A 23,250-nucleotide genomic window follows, 5' to 3' on the forward strand; every position below is an offset into this window, starting at 1 on the left:
AATTTCATATTTTTTAATTTAATTTTTAATTTTAATTTTTTTTTCATTTTTATATGATGTTTATGATTTTACATTATTTCACGACCAGTCCATAGTACTCTGTGTCAAATTGTCAAACTGTTTCAGTGCAACACAAACAGACAATGAAGGAAGAGCTCTGTGTAAGCTTGAAATCTTGTCTTTCACCAACAGAAGTTGGTCCAGTAAAAGCTATGACCTCACACACCTTCTCTATCTAATATCCTCAGACCAACATGGCTACAACAACACTGCATAGTATTATGTCCACTTTACAGATGAGAAAATTAAGGAATATCATGATAAACCAGTGGCTTCCACAATAGCACACAATGAGTCAGTAGCAGAGATGGGAATAAACTATAGGAGTCCCAACTCCCATTCCTCTGCTCTGACAAACTATATAACCTCCTTGCCCACAAACCCCTCTTCTGACTTACTCTGGATTGTACTAAATCCTTGTATAAAGGATTTAATGAAATGTTCTCAGCAATAGAAGCTGAAGCTTTGTGGGAACCCAAGGAGTTTCCTTGACTTGCTGTGAAGCAATGTTTTGCCTCTACCTTGTATCCCCTTCCCTCAATTTGTTTAATTACAGAATGTGAATTAATATTTTATTTCCATTTATTTTGGCACAGTTACAAAATGTCAACTTTTTCAAAGAAGTTATGGTTTGTATATTTTTTTACCTTGTTTCTGTATCATACTATCAGATACTGTTTATGTTGATCAACCATATCATAGTTTATTTATCTTGTTTAATCAGAAACAATTAGTACCAGGTTTTGTTGGATATATTTCCTATATTAACTACACATAAAGTTTATGGAAATATTGTGGTAGAAAGGAATGAATAAACTGAAATCTCAGGGACCTGAAGAAAATAGTTATTATAAGTAATACACACTTATTCTTTGGAGAAATCTTTGGAGAAACTTAGATGTTAGGCTTAGTTTTTAGAATAGAAAAATGGACAAATATTTCTTTGCATGATAATATATATATATATATAATCTTCTGTGTGTGCAGTTCTCAGGTGTAACAAAAATGGCCTCAGCTCATCTAGGTAGCAAAGGTGGCTTAACACCATCTTTACCCTACTTCATCATGAGGCCAGCTAAGAGATAATTTAGCCTTGGTGTAACTGAGAGCAGTCTCATTGGTGCTGTAAGTTATGCCTACTCTTAATGGTTCTCTGGGGCTCCTGCACTGTCTGAGAATTGCTCCCATCTTAATGTATAGAGCTGGATTTACACACCACCTGGGAATTCCCCAATCCAGGGGAAATGCTGTGCTGCCTGCTTATCGCAGCTTTAATTCACCTTTGCACCACAAGAGTGCAAAGGGACTTTAGGCTGGGTCAGTATAATTAATTATTAATCTGATACAACAAATGTATACAGCACTTTGCAAAGTACCTGTAAGACAAGGTTCAGAATGATTTGAGGCTGCTTTTGTAAAATCAGCTACACTTCTCATTGCAGTATATTCCTAATTATCTAAATAGAAAATGAATAGAAAAAATATTATTTACCCTATAGTTGGTATATTGAGCTGAAGGAGGGACCCTTCTAGCCATACATTGCTATCCATATAGTCACAACACTAACTGGCCAATCCTGTTGCTTGATCTCTTTTACTAATTTTTCCATCTACTAACAGTATATTAATGAAAAGTACACTGTACATTAGATGGAATTTGTCAAAATGAAATTAATCTGCTGCTACTTACACTAAATTTGCCTGATTCTTTTCTCATTGACATTGATGAAGATCCAGAAACTTCAGAGGATTTACTTCCAGTTTACACCACCGTGCTTTGTAAATGGTCTTTGTATATATTGTCCCCTTGTCCAATGTTTAAAATGATATTTTTGGCTCCTGGCTTGCTAAGCACTTGAGTCATTTCTTAGAGAATACAAAAACATATACTTGTATAGCTTACCTGGCTAAGAGAAAACACAATCGAGAAAGAGAAAGGGAGATCCGTTAGGTTTTTAGGTACATATTCATTTGTAGCCTAAGAATACAGGTTTGAAGAGCGCTTTCATGATGCATTTACCAGCTATTCTACTCAGATATCAAAAGTACGGACTCTGGGTTAAATTCTGCTGTCAGTTATACTGATGGAGCAATTCCTTTGAATTCAGTGGAGCAGTAGAGTTACTTCAGTTTTACACCAGTGTAACAGCACAGAATTTGGTCTTACAGTTGAGCTTCTGCACCCTTTTAAGTTCTCCTCGCAATGGATGAACTTGAAAGAGCCTATGAAGGCTTCAGTTGTGGGCTTCAATATCCAGGGCACTGAGATTGTTCGTTTATTTCCTACTGAATATCTGGATGGGCAACCTGCTTAGTTTTACCAAAAAGAATGGTTGTTGTTGCTGTTATATTCTGATCTTGGACCTCTTTTATGCTGGTGTAATTCCACTGCCTCACTACCTATTTACAGTAGGGAAAGTAAAAGGAGAATCTATGTCGGTGCTGTTTAACAATGACTGAAAGTAAGGATGCCTTTTCTCACCCACTGAGATTCCTTTCTCATTTGTGGATGTTTGTACACACTTCAAACATGCACATGAGGGTATCTGACATCACAGTTGTAAGATGCTTTTCTTACACGGCCATGTGGGAGTGCTGACTTGTGGCCAGGCTGCTGAAGGGGTGATAGAGTCAAAGGTCAGTTGTACTACTGTCACATGTCATATGCATGTCATAATTACCCTTTACAGACAAAATGAGTGGGGAACTTAAAATTGAATTCCCTCTTAATGGAATTTTTACTAAATGAGTATATTAAGATTCCATATATCTGCTGTATATTCCTTAATGTTTTGTTTGTATTAATAGCAAAAATACACTGCTATCATGGGTAAAAAGACAGCCAGAACCAGCCACCTTAGAGTATATGGTAGAACTTAATATATTGACTGGTATAAACATTAAATAGTTGTTTCTTCTTTTTTTTTCCAGCCAATGTTTTCAGTTGCACCAAGTTTAGCCACTAATGCATCAGCAGCCTTTAATCCCTACCTGGGGCCTGTCTCCCCAGGCTTGGTCCCAGCAGAGATCTTACCAACTGCACCGATGCTGGTTGCAGGGAATCCTGGTGTCCCCGTTCCCGCAGCTGCTGCTGCTGCTGCACAGAAATTAATGAGGACAGACAGACTGGAGGTAGGAAGTAATATGCTTTATTTCCTATTATTAATCTTATGCATTAGTCTCCTGCATCTTCAATTCTGTGCTTGTGAAGGAAACTAACTAAACACATAAATTACAATCCAGATCAGGGATGTGCACAAAGCCGGGGGAGGTGAGGAGGCGCGGGGAGGCCCTGAGGCTGTGGTGGGTGAGGGAGAGAGCGAGAGCCTCCCGGCCTAGGGTCACAGCAGGGGGAAGCAAGATCCTCCAGTCCCCAGGAACTGACAGCTCCTCCAGCACTGAGCCCACACTCAGTGGGGTCACAGAGTGAGCTCCTCCAAAAGTGGTCAAATTTAAATTCCTGCGCATGCCTCTGATCCAGGCAGTTAATACGATGACTTGATAAAAGCCTCTGAACAGATTGTAACATGACCTTCATGCTATAACTTCATAACACACACACTTTTCTCACTAAAACAAAAGCAAATAGGTACCACTCAAACCTTTTAAGATTTGCTAAACCAAACACAAGAGTAGCAGCACCTAAGAACTATGTAAATGGGTGTGATGGATAGATATTGATAGTCAGGACTTGGTATAATGATACTTTAACTACCTGTATAAGAGATCGTCTTCAGCTTCTAGATTTCCTTTCTGGGTATATACTGCTTGAATTCCCTTAGAGGCCTCCTGTTTATCTTTTGCTACAGCCCTAATAAATTCTATTCCTCTGTAGCTGTTCTTCTCCCTTGCCCTGAATCTTTTCTTATCTAAAATGCCTGACAGTGTTTTCGACACCTTATGATGTCTGTGGCAACACAGGCCCTGAGCCAGCACTGTGCTGCAGACTGTCAAAATATGCTGAAAGATGGCTTTCCACCTAACTGTAGTTATCAGCATAGTCTGCAGGCTGGTGTTTATAATCCCAAATTGCACAGACTTGATATTTATAATTAAATGTTTAGAAAGGTTAAAAGACCATGTTAGCAACATGTCATTTGCTTTGTTGTTCTGTTTCATGCTTTTAGTAGGGTATTCAGATACTGTGGTCCTCCCCTAAAAAGGCAACATTTAGCCATAGTTATCACTCAATGATATCTGTAACCCCAATTGTTTCCTATGTTGTGTAGTAACTTTGACAAATGAGAACTTTTTAGTACCAATTTCTACATTAGTTTATAGATAAAAAAAATAAATCTGTAACTCCCAATCCTGCAAACCCTTAATCACATGATAGATCTTTAATCACACAGGTAGTGTGATTAAATTAAGAGAGACTGATGTTCATGTAGGTTAAAATTTGGGGAGTAGATACTCAGCTGCTGTAAATCAATTTACACCAGTTTTGGATCTGGCCCTTCAATAACAGTACTTGGAATAAATGTGAGAGGTAAAAATGATGATCGCCATTCCAAACATTTTAAAATAAAGTAATTCATAACTTTCTTGCTTTTCTGCCATTTTTGGGACCTGCATCTGGAGGAGATCTGTCTCCTTATATGGAAATTAATTCCCTTCCCCAAACTCATCTCATGATTGCCAAATTGCAATTTAGAAAGTTGCAAGTTAGAAGCAATGTAGAATATCATCCGGAGTGTCATCACGCTCTGAACATTTCCCAAGCTTGTCTGAACTATAATAAGAGTTTAGATCACCACAGTTTCCTCTTTTGAAAGATCACTTCACTTCCCTTTTTAGAGACTTATTTCTTTTCTTTGTTTAGGGGGAGAGTTTTCAGAAACCCAGTCAGATCACTTGTGTAGCAATTTTAGACCTATTCGTGCATTGTTGACTCTTCAGTTACTTCCAAAACATCAAGGAAGGTTTTCTTTTGATGACTTTTACATCACAGTGGATACTTGCCAAGGATGAATTAAGACCAATGAAGATAGGTAAATAAACAATGCAGGGACCTAAAATGAATCTCAGAGAAGAGAGTGCTGCCATGGCAATTATTTTGGGATCTCCTTCAGAGTGCTGGCTAAGATCAGCTGATCTACTTGGTTGTGTCATAAGCATGCTGCACTCTTTTCACATTCAGGGAGTTCCAGAAGGCATGGTGCCTTAATGGCACAATGTGACCCATAACATATAGGAAGCTCCTGAAATTTGGAGCTAAAGTCAGTGGATCTTCAAAATGGGGCATTTGGTCAAAATGTGCTTGTTAACGTTTTTATGGGATTTTTGTTTAAAAACATTAGCAAAGTGACAAACCAAATTCTTCTACAACAGAGTGCTGTTCTCCTCCCAGAACACCAAATGGCATTAACCAAGAGCTAAGAGACATTTTCAAAATTTAAAAAACCCCAGAAAGCATCTGAAAGCAATAAACTTTAAAAATGGCCAAGCAGGTTTCCTTTGAACTTTGAATGAAAAAAGAAAAAGGAAAGAAAAGTTACGGCCAAGTTACAAACTCCTGGAAATAGGCATTGGGACTTAAGAAATTTCTCATTTGTCGCAAGTTTCCTGATGGAAAATATTAATTATTTGAGAACTTGTCCTGGATAGGTCTTCACTTTGACCTGAGAAAACTTTCACAACAGAGGAGAGAGCAGAGCTTCTTTCTCTCTGATAACATTCACTTGTGAAGTAACACCACCATACTGATGGCCCTTCTCAAAAGTTACATGGATGTTGGTGTTTCAGGGAGTCCTCTTGGGAACCTTGGACAGTTACATGGATTACTCACATTTCAGCCACATCCCCCATATTCAGTGGCACAAAACAGGAGAATCCTGTTCTGAAGCAATGGCCATTTGAACCAGAGCTTTTACCTCTGTCCCTGCTCAGTTCTTCACAGGTCCCCACTCATTCCCTGCCCTTGAAGCTTGCAAGAAATAATCCTCTACCCCTCGCTTCAAGTCTACTCTCTGCCTTCCTGTTCACGGATTCTTCTCCACCTTTGCTGTCTGTTACAAATAACAGCATTACGGCCTGCTTCAGCAAAGCATTTAATTTTTATATGCTCAATTTAGTGGAAGTAAATTCCTTACCAGCTTTTGCTAAAGTGAAATAAGAGTGTCTACAACATAAGGGTGTTGGCTGAATCAATTTAACTAAACAGTTTTTAAACTGATTTAGTTAAATTGCTACAATTTTCTTGTGCCGCCAAGCCCCTAGTTACATGTCTGTATTAAATCAGCCAAGAGACACTTAGGAGTTTTTGTGCTGTCTGCTTGCAGTGGAGCTACTGTTGCGTTGATCTGAGTGGAGAGATGTGGTTAAGTTCAGAATGAGAAAGCAGAATGGAGGAGAAATGCCTGGAGGTGTCCCTGCCTTCTCAGACTGATTAGACAGTTTTGATATGCCACAGTTTGTTCTGTTGGATTCAGGGAGCCATCTGTACAAAGGAGACTAGCTATTTGTGTTAAATGGAAAATAGGATGTTGCTAGTAATTCTGCTTCCTCTACTATTTTCACTGCTCCTGAAAGCAAACAGTCAGTCTGCTAGTTAAGCCAGTTTTCTGTCCTTCCAGTGGATTTGTTGAGACATTTCAAGACAGTGTTCTTTTTTTATCCAGGTGCTTCCCATCTTTGGATATTTTTGTTTTGTTTTGACTGTGATTCAGACTATATCTGAGTTCACTTAGTGGTTCCTCTACAATTATATACTAACCTTCCCTTCTTTCCTTCACAAAAACAGAAACTATTCTTATGGAATCTGATTTATTCTTCTTGTAGAACGTAAGGACATGAACTTATTTTGGTCTGGCTTCTAGAATATCTAGCTTTTGCATGTGAACACTCAGTGGGCAAATCTTTCCTAGTTAGCACCTTATTGACTATAAAAATGCTCTGCTGACTTGTAAATCTTGACATGTCTTTGATCCTACTCAATGAAAAAATATGCTTTGTCTGTACGGCAAGTACCTGGCTGTTCTTTAAGTGAATTTCTTAATATCATTTGAAATTATATGATTATAGACTGGTTTCAGAGTGGTTCATGGCTTAGCTCTCTGCCCTTGGCATTGTCCAGTTAAAAAAAAAAAAAAAAAGATGGGATTTTAGGGTCAAAACTTGAAAATTACTTGTTCTGTTTTCAATTTTAAAAGTATATTTTCAGAAGTGTTGTACTACATTGTTCATTAAGTTAACACACATGCTCTAGGAAGCTTAAATTAAGCATGTTCTATAACTAAAAGCTTTTATTCCTTTGATTACATTCCTAAAAGAAAATTAAAACTATCTGGTTTTAAGACAGATATAGAACACAACTGTATGCAATCCATAGGAGTCCTTGAATCAATGTGAATATCCCTGCAATAAAGCTGATGATTGTTACTAGTAAAAGGATCAACTTGAAATGTTTTGGAGGTTTTGTTTGGTTCAGCTAATCATGCAGAAGTTTGGATGTTTAGCTAGATTTAACCATACCAGTCAGTCTGGAAATCAAGATAGAGATTTCATGAGATTACATTTTCCCAGGAGATTTCCAATATATCATACCGTTAGCTGAAAATACCTTGAGTAGAAGCCTGCCCCTCTCTGTATTTCTGTTTCTGGGCCTGGCAGAAATCAGGAAGTAGACAAGAACATGAAACAGAAAAGGGAAAAGTAAGGAAAGAGTTGACTGAACTTTTCTGAATTTCAAAAAAGTTTGTTTGGTTTCAGTGTGGATCATTTTAAAATTTATCCAAACATTGCAGATCTGGCTGAATTGATGCATCGGACTCCTTTGAGCTACTGCTTCTTATCTGAGAGAGAGAGAATTTTCTCATGACACAGTGTTTTTTATTGCCAGAAAAATGTAATCCAGAGATCATTGTAGATTTTAAGGGCATAGGTACCTGGGAGATCTAGCATAGCTGTCACAGTGAAAAAAATACAGCATTTTTTACATTTAAAACATGCTGTAGGTTGGTAAAGTCGCTACTCAGTGTAAAGAAGCAAACAAAGGGAAACTATTAAATATAGCCTGACATCATCACTTTGGTAGAATAACCGCCTAAATATGAACATAAAGATAAAGAGAGTCTCATTTGTGGCCTTGACTATGGAAATATGCGAGACACACGGATGGGCAAATCTGCCCGCAAATGGAGGACTTTCCAAATACCTCTGCAACAATGGCCAGACAAAATGTATGCTCCGAGCTGGCAAACTCACAATAGTGCTATTACCCTCTAATAGAGCCACTTGCTCAGTTTCATGAGCTGTAGGTAGGAGTCTTAGATGACATCTGATTGAGGTTTTAAGGAGTACAGAGAGTTGAAGTGTAGCCGGAGAGCTAGTGTAGATGAAAATCAAAGAACACTATTTGCGTTGTTGTAAGGATCAGAACCAGACTTCCTGAGGAAATGCTAATGTTCCAAACTCGTTGGCACCCACCTTATAAGAAAATTGTATCTGTTATATTAGTTTTGTTCAGTGTGCAAGTTTACCTGCTTGTGAACCTTTGCATTTTCCAAAGGGTTTTGGAAGTTAATATATAAAACTCATTGCTGTGATTATTATTGGTCATGATTTGTAAAGAGTTGACAATAAAACTAAAGTTTGAATGTAGTTCCCTTAAATTTAGGACTTGCAAAGTTAGTGAGAAATAAGCCCAACGTTTTGATGCAATAAATGAAAGGAGGTTACCACTTAGAGAAGTTACTGTTCTATTAGTGGGGGTTGTACATCCAGTGAGGGATTTTCGTAGTTTTTGGTATCCAATGGAAGTTTTTGTAATTGGAACAACTAGTCAGGGTGTCCATTCTCCTGTGCCAAAAGGAATATCTGGATTTCTGGTTCTTTAAGCTTTTGTTTTGATTGTCAGGAAGACCTCTGAATGCTTTGGTTGCCCCTGTATTGTTTTTTTCTAATGATTACCTATCTACTCTTAATCCTACATGGGATAAAAAAGGGGGTTGGTTAGCTGAAAGACTGTGGAACATGAGGGAGGTTCAGAAAAAACAGACTATTGGTTGTTGTGTGTTTTTGTGCCCTCTTGTGTTAAAAGGATGGAATAGCTGAGAGACTTCATTAAATGCTGTATTTCTATTGATGCTCATTGCTGACATAGCTCTATGTAAATATATATAAATGATAGAGATAATAGTATGTAATGCATTGAAGCCAAAAATGTAGCTTGTGGGATTGATCTCAAAGGATTAGGAAGGATTTTGACAATAATTGTACATGTTTAGCTTAATAAAACAATCCTTAACAAATAGTTCACTTTAGAAATGTGTTTTACAGTGAAGTAGTTTTGACCTTGGCTTATTGTTTCAATTATCATTCAAGATTAACGTCATAAACACATTTTTTCAAAACTAGTACGTGTTGATGAATTGGACCAAATGTAGCCAATTATAGAAATCAATGGATTTAGACTCTCTGGGCTTGATTCACCTTTACTCAGACTCTTTTATACCACATTGGCAGTATAAAGGGACCTCTAAAATGAGTTCAGTATGCCAAACTTCAAGGCCACTTTGCGCTACCAGTTTTTGTTTTTGAAAGAGTTCCCTGAGATTGCCGACTATATTTTACACCTTCTCTGTGATCACTTTTCTCAAGTCAACAATGTCGTGTGATGCCCAGGCACATTAACTGGTTTTCATTTAATGATGCTGCAGGTATGTCGAGAGTATCAGCGTGGCAATTGTAATAGAGGAGAAAATGATTGCCGGTTTGCTCATCCTGCTGACAGTGCAATGATCGATACCAACGACAACACAGTTACTGTCTGCATGGATTACATCAAAGGGAGGTGTTCACGGGAAAAGTGCAAATATTTTCACCCTCCTGCACATTTGCAAGCCAAGATCAAGGCTGCCCAGTACCAGGTCAACCAAGCTGCAGCTGCCCAAGCAGCAGCTACTGCAGCTGCCATGGTGAGTCCAGAAGACACCTTCAAAATGTAACATTGATGATAAAAAATGATTAATTTATTAACTATTCTTGCTGAAGATATGTTTGTTCAGGTATCCCATTCACTACACAGTGTAATGAGCTTTTAGAGCATGTGATGCCAGATCTACTCTTAAATAGTTTCAGACTTAAAATATTTTACTAATTTTTGGCAGCTGATGTATACAGGGGTGTGTGTGTATGTATACATACATGTGTGCACTTCTATGTAGACTCAAACTATGTATCTATCTATTTATATAGATAGATATAGATAGTGTGTGTGTGTATATTGCTATAAATCTCCATTTATAGGGATCATTATTTCTGTCTTTAAGTATATCCATATAAATTACCATTAATGGTATTCCTGTTTCTACACTAAACTTCGTTTTCCTCTTCTTTAATCTTGGGGGGGGGGATTACCACCAGTAATATGCTTAAAAATTACTTAATTTAAAAAATAAGATCTGAAACTACTTAAGAGTAGGTTTTCAAGCAAATAGACTGTAACATTATTTGAGGGAGATTTAATCATATTTTGTTCATCTTAAATATTATGGTGTGGATGAATAATTGCACAATTAGGGATGCTTGAATATGGCAATTACATGGAGTAGGAAAACATTTGAAGGTATTAGAAATTAATACAAACAGGCTATTTGCTAAAATGTATTCTTAAAGTAAATTTTTAATGTGATCTAAAACTGATTTTAATGGGTCCAGTCTTTGTTCCTTGCTTAGCTGTTAATATTGTCCTATATTTTTACATAACTACATGATGTGACCATTAAAATACTACTTCATGTAAAACATGGTTTGATATCCATAGCATAGTACAATGAACATGAGAGAGGCCTTTTTCTATGTTTGTTTATGGATACTTGAGCAAAAATACAGAAGGCAGACTCTCTTTCTCTCTCCTTTCACTCTTTTCTGTTAGATTATCTTGTTTGTAATTAACTACATAGAGGTTGTATCCTCACAATAACAACTTAGTAGTGCCTTTATTGTGCATGCTTAGTCTTGTTATTCGTTGTATATGGCATTCCGATGATTTGTTTTTTATTTGTTTTTTCTCACCTACCCAAAAATGCACTGCTGCCCCCATGATGCACCTCTGCTTGCTGTTTATGTTAATGCGCTTGAACCCCACTGGCCCATTGCCATCATGTGCTCGCTGCCTGCTAATTAAGACTCAGTCGGCTGTCAAATCACTGAAGCGACCCCTCGAGGCAACCTTTGACCTGGTACTATGACCTTTCACCTTTTAGCTTGGCATGTAGCTTTATTGTAGATACACTTTTTTTTATTAATTTGTAAAATATTGAAATACAATGGAAAACTGAGTGTGGTTTCCTGTTCCAATTAGTGGGAAAGAATACAATATACACATAAATGTATATGCCAAACAAATGTTCCTAAAGCGCAGCAGCCCACATTCAGTTTAACCACCTTTTAGAATGTTGTAAATGTTGTAAAGTACTTTGAGGACATTAAAAAAGTATTTATTACTGTATTTTTATGTATCTGTTTGCTTGGCATGGCTTAGTGATATTCTTATGTAGATTTAACATTTGTAATGCAATGTTAAAGTACCAGCATGCTTTGGTACATTTTTGCATGTCTAGTTAGACTTTGGGAACTGTGGGTATAATTTTTAATATTATCTTATCTGTTTCATTCACTCTGTGAGATTACTATTAACATTGCTTTTATTTGTCAATCCTCATGGAGCTAGCAGTGCAGCTTTCTTTTTTCCCAATATTGTTGCTTCTTACTGAAAACCTGAAGCTTTATACAATATTTTAGCACATTACTATAACATAGAGCTCCAATACATTTACTTATACTACTTTATTGTTAGACTAAAGTAATGCTTCCTTTTAAAGCTATTACCTTGCCTTTTACTTGGTAGTTAAGTCTGCTCTGGTGCTTGCTTGCTCATGGATAAACATGGTGCTGCCTGACTCTTTTTTGCCTTCTACTGATTTTTCTTTTTTCTTTTTCTTTTTTCGGACTGGACTTTATTTTTTTTATACTCATCCACCGTTCAGGGAATTCCTCAAGCTGTACTTCCCCCATTACCAAAGAGGCCTGCGCTTGAAAAAACCAATGGTGCCACCGCAGTCTTTAATACTGGTATTTTCCAATACCAACAAGCTCTTGCCAACATGCAGTTACAACAGCATGCAGCCTTCCTCCCACCAGGTAAGTATCTCTTTAGTTTTTCTAGAGCAAAATATGCCACAAAATTAGTGTTCAGTGTTTGTAATAAACTTCTAAAGGTATCTGGATTGATAGTCATTGATATATGCACAGTTGTAGTAGGATGTTTTTTGCTTAGACTGACGAAAGGAATTAAGGGGTGTTTGTGATCAGGTAGGGATCTTGTAGAATGCTGTTTCTGTGTATGCTTGTCTTGGAAGCTGGGTAGATGTTCTCCAATCTAATATGAAAATCAATATTTTGGAAGCACATGATCTATCATTTCAAAACAGATTCTGAAATCTGTTCTCTTCTTTCTCTTTTTCCTAATTAATACTTTATTACACATCTATTGAGCTATTTTGTATTATTCCTTTTTGCTGTAAGACCCCTTTGCCTTAACTTATCTAGCAACAGTACTTCTGAACCATATCACTTTGTAAAGGGTGAGGTTTTGAATTGTACTTAGTGATCATGAAATGCAGTTAGATGGCATTACAGCTAAACTAATATGGAAGCACACTGAAAGTGTACCTGTAAAAGAAATCAGACACCAAACATTTTCTATTAGTTTCAGTGTGAGCAAGATAGAACCCTCAGTTGTTTTTAGTCAAGAATGATAAAATATTTTAATTTTAATATTTTAGTCTGATTGTTGCAGAGCCCAAACCTGCACTCATTATTTCTAAAGAAATCTCGCTGCAGTCAATTTTTGTTGCATAAAGTCTGCAGGATTGGATCTATCATAAGTTTGTCTCACTACTTGCTTCACAAAAATCCATATTTCCACTTCGTTTAAAACTCTGCTATAATTTTTTTAGTTAAATTGTGAAAGGCAAATTTTAACTGCAAAGAACTGGCATTTTAAAAAATGTAGGTAACAAAAATGAGAACACTGGCTATCAGAAACAGAAAAATCATTTCCTAACTATTTTGACGTGTTTCAGCCACATCAGCATGATTGACTCTTACCGCTCCATTTTTGGTGGTGTGGTCTGTCATTCAATCAACATGTATACATGTAATCTACATATATGGAACAGCTACTTGACATGAGGTATAACTTCTCTGGAGCCACTGAAGCCCATTTGGCATCTAGGGTCTGATTCAAAGCCCATTGAAGTCAACGGAAAGACCGGGAAATACATTGATTCCAGTGATCTTTGGATTAGGCCTCTAATGCACATATTTAAAAGAAACATTTAAAATGTATTTACATAGTAGACAATCACAGTCCATCCTGCAGGCTTCGCATATTTTAAAAGCTCCCCTGATCTTGGTTAGTGCTGTGCATCTCTGGTAAGGAGCCCCTCAGCTTCCCTTAAATCAATGGGGGTTTGGCACCTTGGCACTTTCAGCCCCCACAGAATCGGGCCCATTACCATCAGGATCATGAATGTCATTTGTATAAATAAAAATGCAGTTGCATCACATAACTGACAGGGAATGTCAGCAATTAAATGGGGCCTTTCTCAGTCCTTGCTCAGGCAACTTCATATTGAAGTCAGTGGGCATTTGGCCTAAGTAAGAACTTCAGGGCTCATTGAAACTCCATTGGGACTCTGGAATCTGCATTCAGACGGGACAGGCTAACGGTTTCAGGATTTAGCCTGCACAGGCTATTGTACCAATTCTGCTTTTCATTTTTTTATTAAAAATTACCGTTAAGGGGCAGACTAGCACCCTTTTTAGTTTTCCATTGATCTGATACCTTCACAGAAACTTTAAAACAACATTATTGCCCACTAAAATAACATTTTTTACTTTTCTGTGTGGCCCCCAGTTTTTATGGAGTTAAAATTAGTTTAATTCTTGTTTGTGCATCATTATCATTAGTGAGGTCAGCACAGCTGTGGAAATGGTACTTTTCAATCAATTTCCAACAGAACCAGGAAGGGAACTTACAGCATATTTTTGGGAGGTTCACACAACAGTCCCAGTCCTGAGAGGTGTTAGATGCTCTCAAGCCCATTGTCTTGACTTCACATGGAGTTGAGGATGCCCGGCACCTCCCAAAAGGCACTTGCCACATTTCAAGATTAAGCCCTTTAGTGGGAGTCGAAGGGGCTCAGCACCATTCAGGATCATGCCCCAAAGAGTAATGACTGGGTTTTTTTTTAATTTCTTGATGAAATTCACCAGAGAGAAGAGGCCCCAGAGGGCAAGACTCTCTCCAGGACCTGTACATTAAGGATGTATGTGATCTGGAGGCCCTTAGATGGGCCCTCTCATCTGGGCTGAATTTCATATTTGGCAACAATGTTGGATTTGTGTTTCAAACACACCTAGACATTCCCTCCACATTCTAGAGCTCAGATTCAGCTGTCTTGCATGGAAAGGTGCATGGAGGGAAAAAAGAGGATACATGTAGTACCTAAATCTCCAGTTGCCTCCAAGCCCTGTCATGGTTAGAGCTGCACCCAGACTCCTGTGGGACAGGGTCTGTTGGGGGTGCGATCAGAGCATTTTAGCATCCATCCCTTGTGTCTCACACAGATAACTACCCCTACTGTCACGGGCTTTGGAAAGTGCGTGCTGGAATGGCAGCTCTGCCACCCTTTAAACAGGTGCCGCACATGCTTCCCCTCAGGCCTGGCCAGTGTGAAGGATGAGGCCCAGATCTTATTGCTCTCCAGCCTTTTGTCAGGAGTTGACACCAGTGGTACTAATAAGGAGCAGTGGTAATGCTCCCGGTGAAAAGAACAAGAGGGTGAAGGTTCCTGGTGCTCCCTCACTTTCACTTAGGCACAGAGCAACTCACAATCTAGTCCTTAATCTGTACCTGTTTAAAGTGCAATAGGCCAGAATCCAGCTGTAATAATTAGGGCCCTGCCAAATTCACAGCTATGAAAAACGCATCACAAACCGTGAAATCTGGTCTTTTGTGTGCTTTTACCCTACACTATATAGATTTCATGGGGGAAACCAGTTTTCTCAAATTGGAGGTCCTAACCCAAAAGGGAGTTGCGGGGGGGGGGGGTCACAAGGTTATTTTAAGGGGGCCGCAGTATTGCCACCGTTTGCAATTGTGGAGGCAGGAGAGTAGCAGCTGGTAGCCCGCCAGCAGAAGTGAAGAGGTAAGGGTGGTAATACCATATCATGCATCCTTATTTCTCGCTGCTGCTGACGGCGGCTCTGCCTTCAGAGCTGGGCTCCCAGCCAGCAGCCACCGCTCTCCAGCTGCCCAGCTCTGAAGGCAGTGCCACTGCCAGCAGCAGCTCAAAAGTAAGGATAGCAGTACCGCAAACCCCCCTATTCCTCCTCCTCTGGGAACTAATTTTGCTCCCCTTGAAATATTAATGGGAGCAGGAGCAGGCTCCGTAACACTAATTCTTCATTCAGATTGAAGCACACATGTTCTCTACTGATAATCTGGTCTATGTGGTGCTTTCTAGATTTAACTGAATAAAAAAACTGAGTGAAACAGCAAATCAGGAGTAGGAAACATATATATAATGAGGAAAAGGAACTGCTTAAAATCCCAGTGAAAACAGAGTATTCATCAAAATTACTGTATTCTCTCTAAACATAATTTATCAGAGAAATTATAATCAGTTAAATTAACACATGCTTGAAATCAAATGCTGCCTTGTGCTGCAAAGCCAAGGAACATTTGAACTAGCAAATTCACTATTCATACATTCTTATTAGTAAATCAAAGCTTTTGAAGTCAAGATTAATATTAAGGTCATAGCAAAAATGTTTTTTATTATTGGCAAGTGGGTCCTACTGCATTATGTCTTCATATTTGCAAGTTATTGCACTCTAGCTAGTATTTTCATTGCTGCCTTATGTTCATTTGCTGCAAATCCCTCTCAAAACTGTGTGGACTGGTTATAACATTAATGATGATGATAACGCAAACTAAAATTTAAGGTGAAAGCTTTACAGTTATATTTCAGAGAATCATTACAAAAAGCTAACTCTTGTTTTCAGCATGTAGACTTAATTATGCATGGAATGATGTAATATACTAGGTATAATAAAATATGTAAAACATAATAAATAGGGCATTTGTACATGTCTAATAACATAGAGTGGCACAGCTTTCAGTTATACTCATGCAACCTCATTGACATCATGGAGGTTGTGTGGGTGTAATTGAGAGCAATGTGTTTAGCACATAGTTTGTAGTGCAGGGCCAAATATTGGGCCACATATTCGCTCCCACAAGTAGTCCCATTGACTTCAGTAGCAATTCACCTGTGAGTAAAGCAAGCCGGATGAGGCCTTTCCTTTAAATAGCCCTCCTTTTAAAGATCTTTCATGAATAATTACATTCTTTTTTGTTTAATAGAAAGAATAAAATAATTAGAAGGATTAATGATGCCATTTCTCCAATAACCTTAAATGTGTCTTCTAGTAATAACAGGCATTAACTTCCATATTATCCCCCAGCATTAATTATATTAATAACTATTTTATTTCACCAAAAGACCATGGCTTTGGCATTGTGCAAGCCGGGGCAACATGGCTTATAAATCTATGCACCACATAGCACAAGCTAGGAAGATAACATGCATCACCATTCAGGCGCAATACTTTCATTTTGTTATTGCCATATTGTATCCAGGTAATAGTGTGCAGTGGTGTTATAGCTGTGTTGGTCCCAGGACATTAGAGACAAGGTGGGTGAGGTAATTTCTTTTACTGGACCAACTTCTGTTGGTGACAGAGACAAGCTTGTGAGCTTACGCAGAGCTGAAGAAGAGCTGTGAGTCAGCTCGAAAGCCTGTGTCTCTCTCACCAACAGAAGTTGGTCCAATAAAAGATATTACCTCACCCACCTTGTCTTTCTAAGGTAATAGTATAGCTCCCACAGACAGTGTCATTCAGAGTCTGTTTCCAGTTTCATATGATCCCCATTTTCAGGACTTCATTATTTAATTTATTTTAATTCATATCAGAGTAAAATTATCTAACAATATGATTAAATAGGGAAGAAAGTCTTTTTAAAAAACTTTCAGTATGATGGAACATGAAGAATTGGGCCCTTTGTTTATAGTGCTATAATTTTTAAGCTTCAGGTAAGAAACAAAAAACATGCAAATACTGATTTCTCAATATGGAGCTAGCTAAAATAAATTAGATTGCCAAAGTACTGGAATTTGAAAACTGGCAGTTGGGCATGCCTAAAAATGTAGTGCTTCTATTGACATTGATGTCTCTTTGGAGAATTCATTTCTTATTAATTAATTATTATACCTCTACCCCGATATAATGCGACCCGATATAACACAAATTCGGATATAAAGCGGTAAAGCAGCACTTCGGGGTGGAGGGGGGCTGCGCACTCCGGCGGATCAAATCAAGTTCGATATACCGCGGTTTCACCTATAATGCAGTACGATTTTTTGGCTCCAAAGAACAGCGTTATATCGGGGTAGAGATGTATTTATATAGCACAAAGAGAGTGACAGGCTACAAGATTCTCTCTCAACTGAACAATTATCTAAGTACTATTGATGTTCTACTATGGTCAATGGGCCCACAGACCCAACAACATATGGTCAGTAAAGGTGTGTTCTTCAGTGTAGAAACAGTGCCGGTCAAGTATGCTTAGCTTGTGCTGGGGGCTATGTGGGAGACCTGCACTTTTTATCCTGTATTTAAAATACAAAATAAATAATGTGAGGAAAATCAGAGTTAAAGCTGACACTTCATCTTCAGCTTACCCCACAGTGTCTACATATTGTAAATAATACTGTATGCAAAATTACCACTGCCCTTACTACAGCTGGGCAAAAATTTAGCAAAAAATGCAGATTCGGGTTGACCAAAACATTTGCAAATTGTTCCAGTTGTTAAAAAAGAAAAAAACAAAATGTTTGTTTAAAAGTTCAAAATCAAAATAAAATGCTTCATTTCAAACAAAACATGTCATTGGACCCAAGATGAATTATTTTTTTATTTTTTGGAACTGCCAGTGAACTGAGAAACCATTTCTTCATACAATCCTAGTCCTAACACCTATGCAGTACCAAGACACATGAGATTCCTCTAGAGGGGTTAGAGGAATAAAGGACACAAGACTAACCATGGTTCGAACCATCCCTTCCTATGGGAAAACCCACACAAGGTAGCCCTGAGTGGAAACTCCATGAGGATCCATCCCCTCATGTAGTCCTTCTCCCCTATATTCCGCTGGCCTGCTACAAATGTGGTGGATACTCAGAAGAACTGCTGGGGGGCAGGGCCATCTGCACAGATTCCCTGTCCTTCCACACCAGCTCTGGCCCCTGGCAGGCCCCCCACAACTGTCTCTGGCCCCATCTCTTCCTGGGACAACTGCAGAAAAGAGAACGTTTCCCTTAGCCTGCTCCAACTCTCAACCTGCGCACTCTCCTCAGCAGCATCAGAGACTGACGGGTTTAGGCAGGGAGAACTCAGTGTGGAGGATCCCCTGTGCATATGGATTGGAGAACGGGTGAAACAATCCCACTCCTTCATTCTTTATTATCCTGCATATCTCCATATAATCTTAGTGCTAGGATTAACATAATTTTGGGTGCTGGCTTACCCTGAGAGTGTTCAAGATAAATAACATGTTTGATCATTTCCTCTAATCTTAATAAAATATAGATTAAAAGAAATATACATTTATTTTTATGCTAACGAAGTTTGTCAAAAAGATAAAAAATGAATGAGATTAAAACCGAATTTTGAAATAAGCCTCTAGACCTTTTCTAGTAATATTTTATAGACAAATGAAGCTATATAGAAATAAAGGCAAACAAAATGTACCAGCACACAGTTCAATCAGCTTTTTTCTTCACTTAAGACTAGTTCTAATTGATCACTGTGCTATTGTATGATTTGATTGTGCTGACAGTTACATGCCACTGTTCCCATAATAACAATTTTTCTTCTTTGTTCAAATGAAATTTTCTAATTACACGTGTGATGGGTTGTTTTAATTCTTTTCCCTTTTCAAATCCACCTTCCTGTTGCAATGCATGATGGGCAGGCTCAATATTGTGCATGACACCCGCTACAAGTGTTGGTAGGTGCCAGCTTTGTTTCTTGATTATCTTAAACCTGTGGTGCAGCTCACAGACCCTCAAAATCCACTGCTAGGTTTTAACTTACAGCTCTTGTGCCAATCCATTCCCCCCACCCCCATCACACCCTCTGCACTAACACCTGTCAATTAAATGCAGTTGTTTTATTTAATTGACATGGACACCTAGAAGTTGGATAGTAGTGTTCTGAATTGCACATTTTTCCTTGGTGGATTTTGATTGGACTATGAGTTTGTGTTTAGAAACTATCTTGTATTAAGTAACATACTGTATCTTACTATAGTAATATAAAATATACTTTCATTCAAACTGATTAATTTTTGTGTGGTAGATACTTGGGTTGGATTTTCTTGTTTGTGTTTTTGTTTAGACATAAAAATGTAAACATAAGGACATTTTAAAATACTTTGATTGATTTCATATTGAAACAATTGAACTTGTTTGTTGATTTTCTTGATTTGATGGTAACAAGCATTTTTCCCTTTTTTTCCTCTTTCATTTCCCTTTCTCCCCTTCTCCCTGGAATGTTGTCCTGCTTTGCACTGTGATTGCATGTCACTCGCTGGCAATGATGTCTCGTCACATGGCTTATTGCTATGATAAATACCATGCTCAATTATTCTATCACATGTTGCCATGGTTCCCATACTGCTACACTCTTCTGTATGTTGGCTTATATGATTTTCCTTCCGAAAGTTCCCATGGTGCACGGTGCTACGCCAGCCACTGTGTCTGCAGCAACAACATCTGCCACAAGTGTCCCCTTCGCTGCAACAGCCACAGCCAACCAGGTTTGCTAATTTACAGCTTTGTTCCTTAAAAACAACTTGAAATTGGTGCTTTTCCTGAGCATGGGGGTTCTGATTTTACTTCTTGTTGGCCTACACATTCTCTCTAAGAGCTGTAGCATAGCTTAGTTAGCTTTTGTCCAGGCTCAGAAGGTGCTACAGCTCCTTTTCTGATGCTAAAAATATTTTACATGAGACTTTCTGATGCAGTCTTGACATTTCATAGGCCATGTAGCTTATTTATCTTTTCATAGATCTAAAGAGACAGGCATAGTACACAGAATCCAATTTTTCTGTGCACATAAAGCCTGCAGTTCTTTTGCATGCAAAACTCTGGTCAAAGCCAGTGGGAGCTGTGCGTGGAGGGATTACAGGATCAGGAATTTAAGAGTCTGGACATGTTCTGAATCTCTTCAAAAAACAAAACAAAAACATTTGTGCTTACGCCACCCAGAGGCACACTTGTAAATCTTTGTCTCAACTTGTGAATTAGTTAGGAGAGGCCTCATTAATTTTATAATGGACAAACTTTAACTAACTGAATGGCCATTATAAACTTGACTAAACTCTTTCTAAACTACCACCATGAATGTTGATGCATAAAATAAGGATGAAAATAAATGCTTAACAAGCTAAACCGGAAGTTAAACTTCTCCTTGCACTGCCACAAACAACGCTATAAAGATAAATGTTGTGGGCCACATTTACATGGGTGCATCTCCCATTTACTCCAATGGAAACTGCACTTACATAAATGAGGATGGAATTTGGCCTAGTGTTTTAGCTCAATACATTGATGTAGTATAAAACAACTGAATTTTTAACATAGTTGGAACATTAAATGTAAAGAATAAAAACATTCTAAAGACCATTTCCTTTCTCTTTTATTTAAATCTATCCAGAAATAAATTTTATAAGTCATACTGCAAATTTAGAATTCAGGCACATTATCATTGTGCTAAAAAAAATAGCACCAAATTCTGTGCTAAAATGCAAGTAGTGCTCTCAATCAATTCACTGGGAGGCCACAAATGCCTTTACGGTGTTTTTGTTTGTTTTTCAAAATGTCCTTAACTCAGTTTCCAATTTTGTGGGGGATGTTTTGCATTCACAATTAATTGCAGAAGTAAATGCTAGTATTTAAGGCCAGGATTTTCAAAAGTGCTTAACTTTGACCTAACTCTGCTTCAATTAAACTCTGAGCACTTTTTAAAAATCCAATCAGGTAGTCGGAGCTCTGGACAGTAGTACTTGTGCCTGAAATCTGTTGCACCTGCAGGCAACTGCACTTGTAAAATAGGATGCTAGTTCTAGAAATCAGGAACCTGTTCCTGCAAAGTGTTGAGTGCTGTACATTTTTCATTGAGAGTTGAGAGCTCTGAGCCGCTTACGGGGTCAGGCCCCGAGCCTTAGTATTTGCCCTGGAGTATCCTGTTGCTTGCTATGCCCCACCTTTTTTGCTAAGCCAACTGTAAACTCTTTGGTGGCATATGCAGTAATTGGCATTTTAGCCATCATACCTGAAAAATCACACTGGTATAATGATTTATAGGTGTGCACATCAGATTCCCTTGTGTTATTTAGATATTTAAAAAACCCAAACAATAATCTGGTCGGTTTTCACAGAAGCTGAATGTAATTTCTTACCACATACCTCTTTTTGCTAGAGGAAAAAAAGACTTAATTTTGTTTTTCGGTGAGTAGCTAAGTCTCTCACAGATTTAGCCCAGAATAAGAATAATTTAATATCTAGGAATACTCATGGAGAAGTTATCATTCTTGCAAATAAGTGTCAGCCAAATAAATCTACTGTATGTCAGACATATCTTAACAGCATGAGTCATTTACTGCACAATTCAAATAATTTTGATTGTATAGCCTGCATACCCCTAAGAATTGCTGGCGTGAGCAAAACCACAAAATGCCTGTTCTCTATGTGAGGTACCACGCATTTGCCCAAAGAGATTGTAGGGAAACTTTCTGTTGCACAATCTGACCATTTCATGCATATCCTCCCTGGACCCTCATAACACACTTCAGTAAAGTATTGCAGCCAAACCTCAATATATACATATATAATTAATATATGTATATAGTATGTAAGCAATGCTGAAATTGTTTAATGCCACACAATGCAATGCGCATGCATGCGGAAGGTCTTAAGATCTGGCCCTTCATCTTCATTGACTGGTGTTGAAGGTCCTTGGTATGTTTCGACAGCACTATCCCTGATGCTTCTACACAGTTGGGTGCAACATCTTCTCCTGCAGCAGTAGACAAAATGGTATGAGAAGCTTCATTATGCTTGGAGCACATTTCTGTGCAAGTTGGCAATGCTGTAAAACTGTATAAAGATGACAGGTAAAGAGAGGGCATTAGAGGTGGAAAAAAAAAAAAACCGCTAAAAACATTGAATTTGTTTTAGAGAAATATTTCCACCCTCCCTTTCTTTTGCAGGTTTATGTATCAAACTTATTAGCTGATGGGAAATATAACTTGTATGACTGTAAATAGCTGTTAATCTTGAAAAAATCAGTATCACATCATATTGCAGGGCTTGTTTTTCTATACATAAATGCGTCTTTCCACTTCCCAGTCCTGTTTGTGATGAAAGTTTATGTACAATTCCTTTAACATTTGTAATTCGATGAAAACACAATACTGTTTTCCCTCATTGATGGCCCTATTCTGCAAGGCCTGTGTATATGCACTCTCACTGACTTCAATCTATGTGCCACCCATTGGAGGCTTGCAGGATCGGGCTCCAGAGAGATGGTTGACTTGTGTGCTTCTTTGCTACTTCTAAATATTATCTTGTGGTTTTAATTTTAAAAAAATACTATGGAAAATGAGTTGATAAACTTTAGGAGCCATTGCAGATTCTATTGACAAAGGCCAACATTTTGAGACTTGTTCACTAGTTTGGGGTGCCTTCCTTTTTTGGTGCCAAACTTTGACACTTTGTACCACACTTTTATAGGGGAGGAGATTCAGCTCAGCTCAACTGTGGGTCTTCACCCTCTGTGAAAACAGCGTACAAGGTATCTTAAGTTTGGCACCCAAAAATGGAGACACCCAAAGTTAATGATCACTGTGCAAAATTTAGCTGAAGTTGTTTAACTGTAGAGTTTATTGTTTCAAATGAAATACCCAAATCACAAAACTTTGTGTAGGCCAACAAAAAGGGCTCTTCTCAATTACTGCACTGCATGAACTTTTGTAGATTTTAACTTCTCTTA

At 38.1% G+C, this 23,250-nt stretch overlaps 1 protein-coding gene and 1 long non-coding RNA gene across 17 annotated transcripts in view; one reads left to right on the forward strand and one right to left on the reverse strand.

The window, feature by feature from the left end:
- Positions 1 to 23,250, forward strand: part of MBNL1 (muscleblind like splicing regulator 1) — a 196,201-nt gene that overhangs the window by 166,034 nt on the left and 6,917 nt on the right. For 7 of the 16 annotated variants that reach the window (XM_034782406.1, XM_034782419.1, XM_034782404.1 and 4 more), the window contains 7 exons: positions 657 to 689; positions 2,992 to 3,192; positions 9,720 to 9,977; positions 11,190 to 11,243; positions 12,051 to 12,204; positions 19,169 to 19,204; positions 19,920 to 20,014. In XM_034782406.1, coding sequence (XP_034638297.1) covers positions 657 to 689; positions 2,992 to 3,192; positions 9,720 to 9,977; positions 11,190 to 11,243; positions 12,051 to 12,204; positions 19,169 to 19,204; positions 19,920 to 20,014 — 831 coding nt within the window. The remainder of the gene's footprint in view (positions 1 to 656; positions 690 to 2,991; positions 3,193 to 9,719; positions 9,978 to 11,189; positions 11,244 to 12,050; positions 12,205 to 19,168; positions 19,205 to 19,919; positions 20,015 to 23,250) is intronic. The other 9 variants (XM_034782407.1, XM_034782412.1, XM_034782408.1 and 6 more) reach the window with 8 other exon arrangements.
- LOC117883267 overlaps positions 20,900 to 23,250 on the reverse strand; it is a 203,445-nt gene continuing 201,094 nt past the window's right edge. Inside the window, exon 3 of the long non-coding RNA XR_004647223.1 lies at positions 20,900 to 22,275. This is a non-coding gene — a long non-coding RNA (uncharacterized LOC117883267). The remainder of the gene's footprint in view (positions 22,276 to 23,250) is intronic.

The sequence above is a fragment of the Trachemys scripta genome, chromosome 9 (assembly GCF_013100865.1).
Source record: "Trachemys scripta elegans isolate TJP31775 chromosome 9, CAS_Tse_1.0, whole genome shotgun sequence".
Lineage (NCBI taxonomy): Eukaryota > Metazoa > Chordata > Testudines > Emydidae > Trachemys > Trachemys scripta.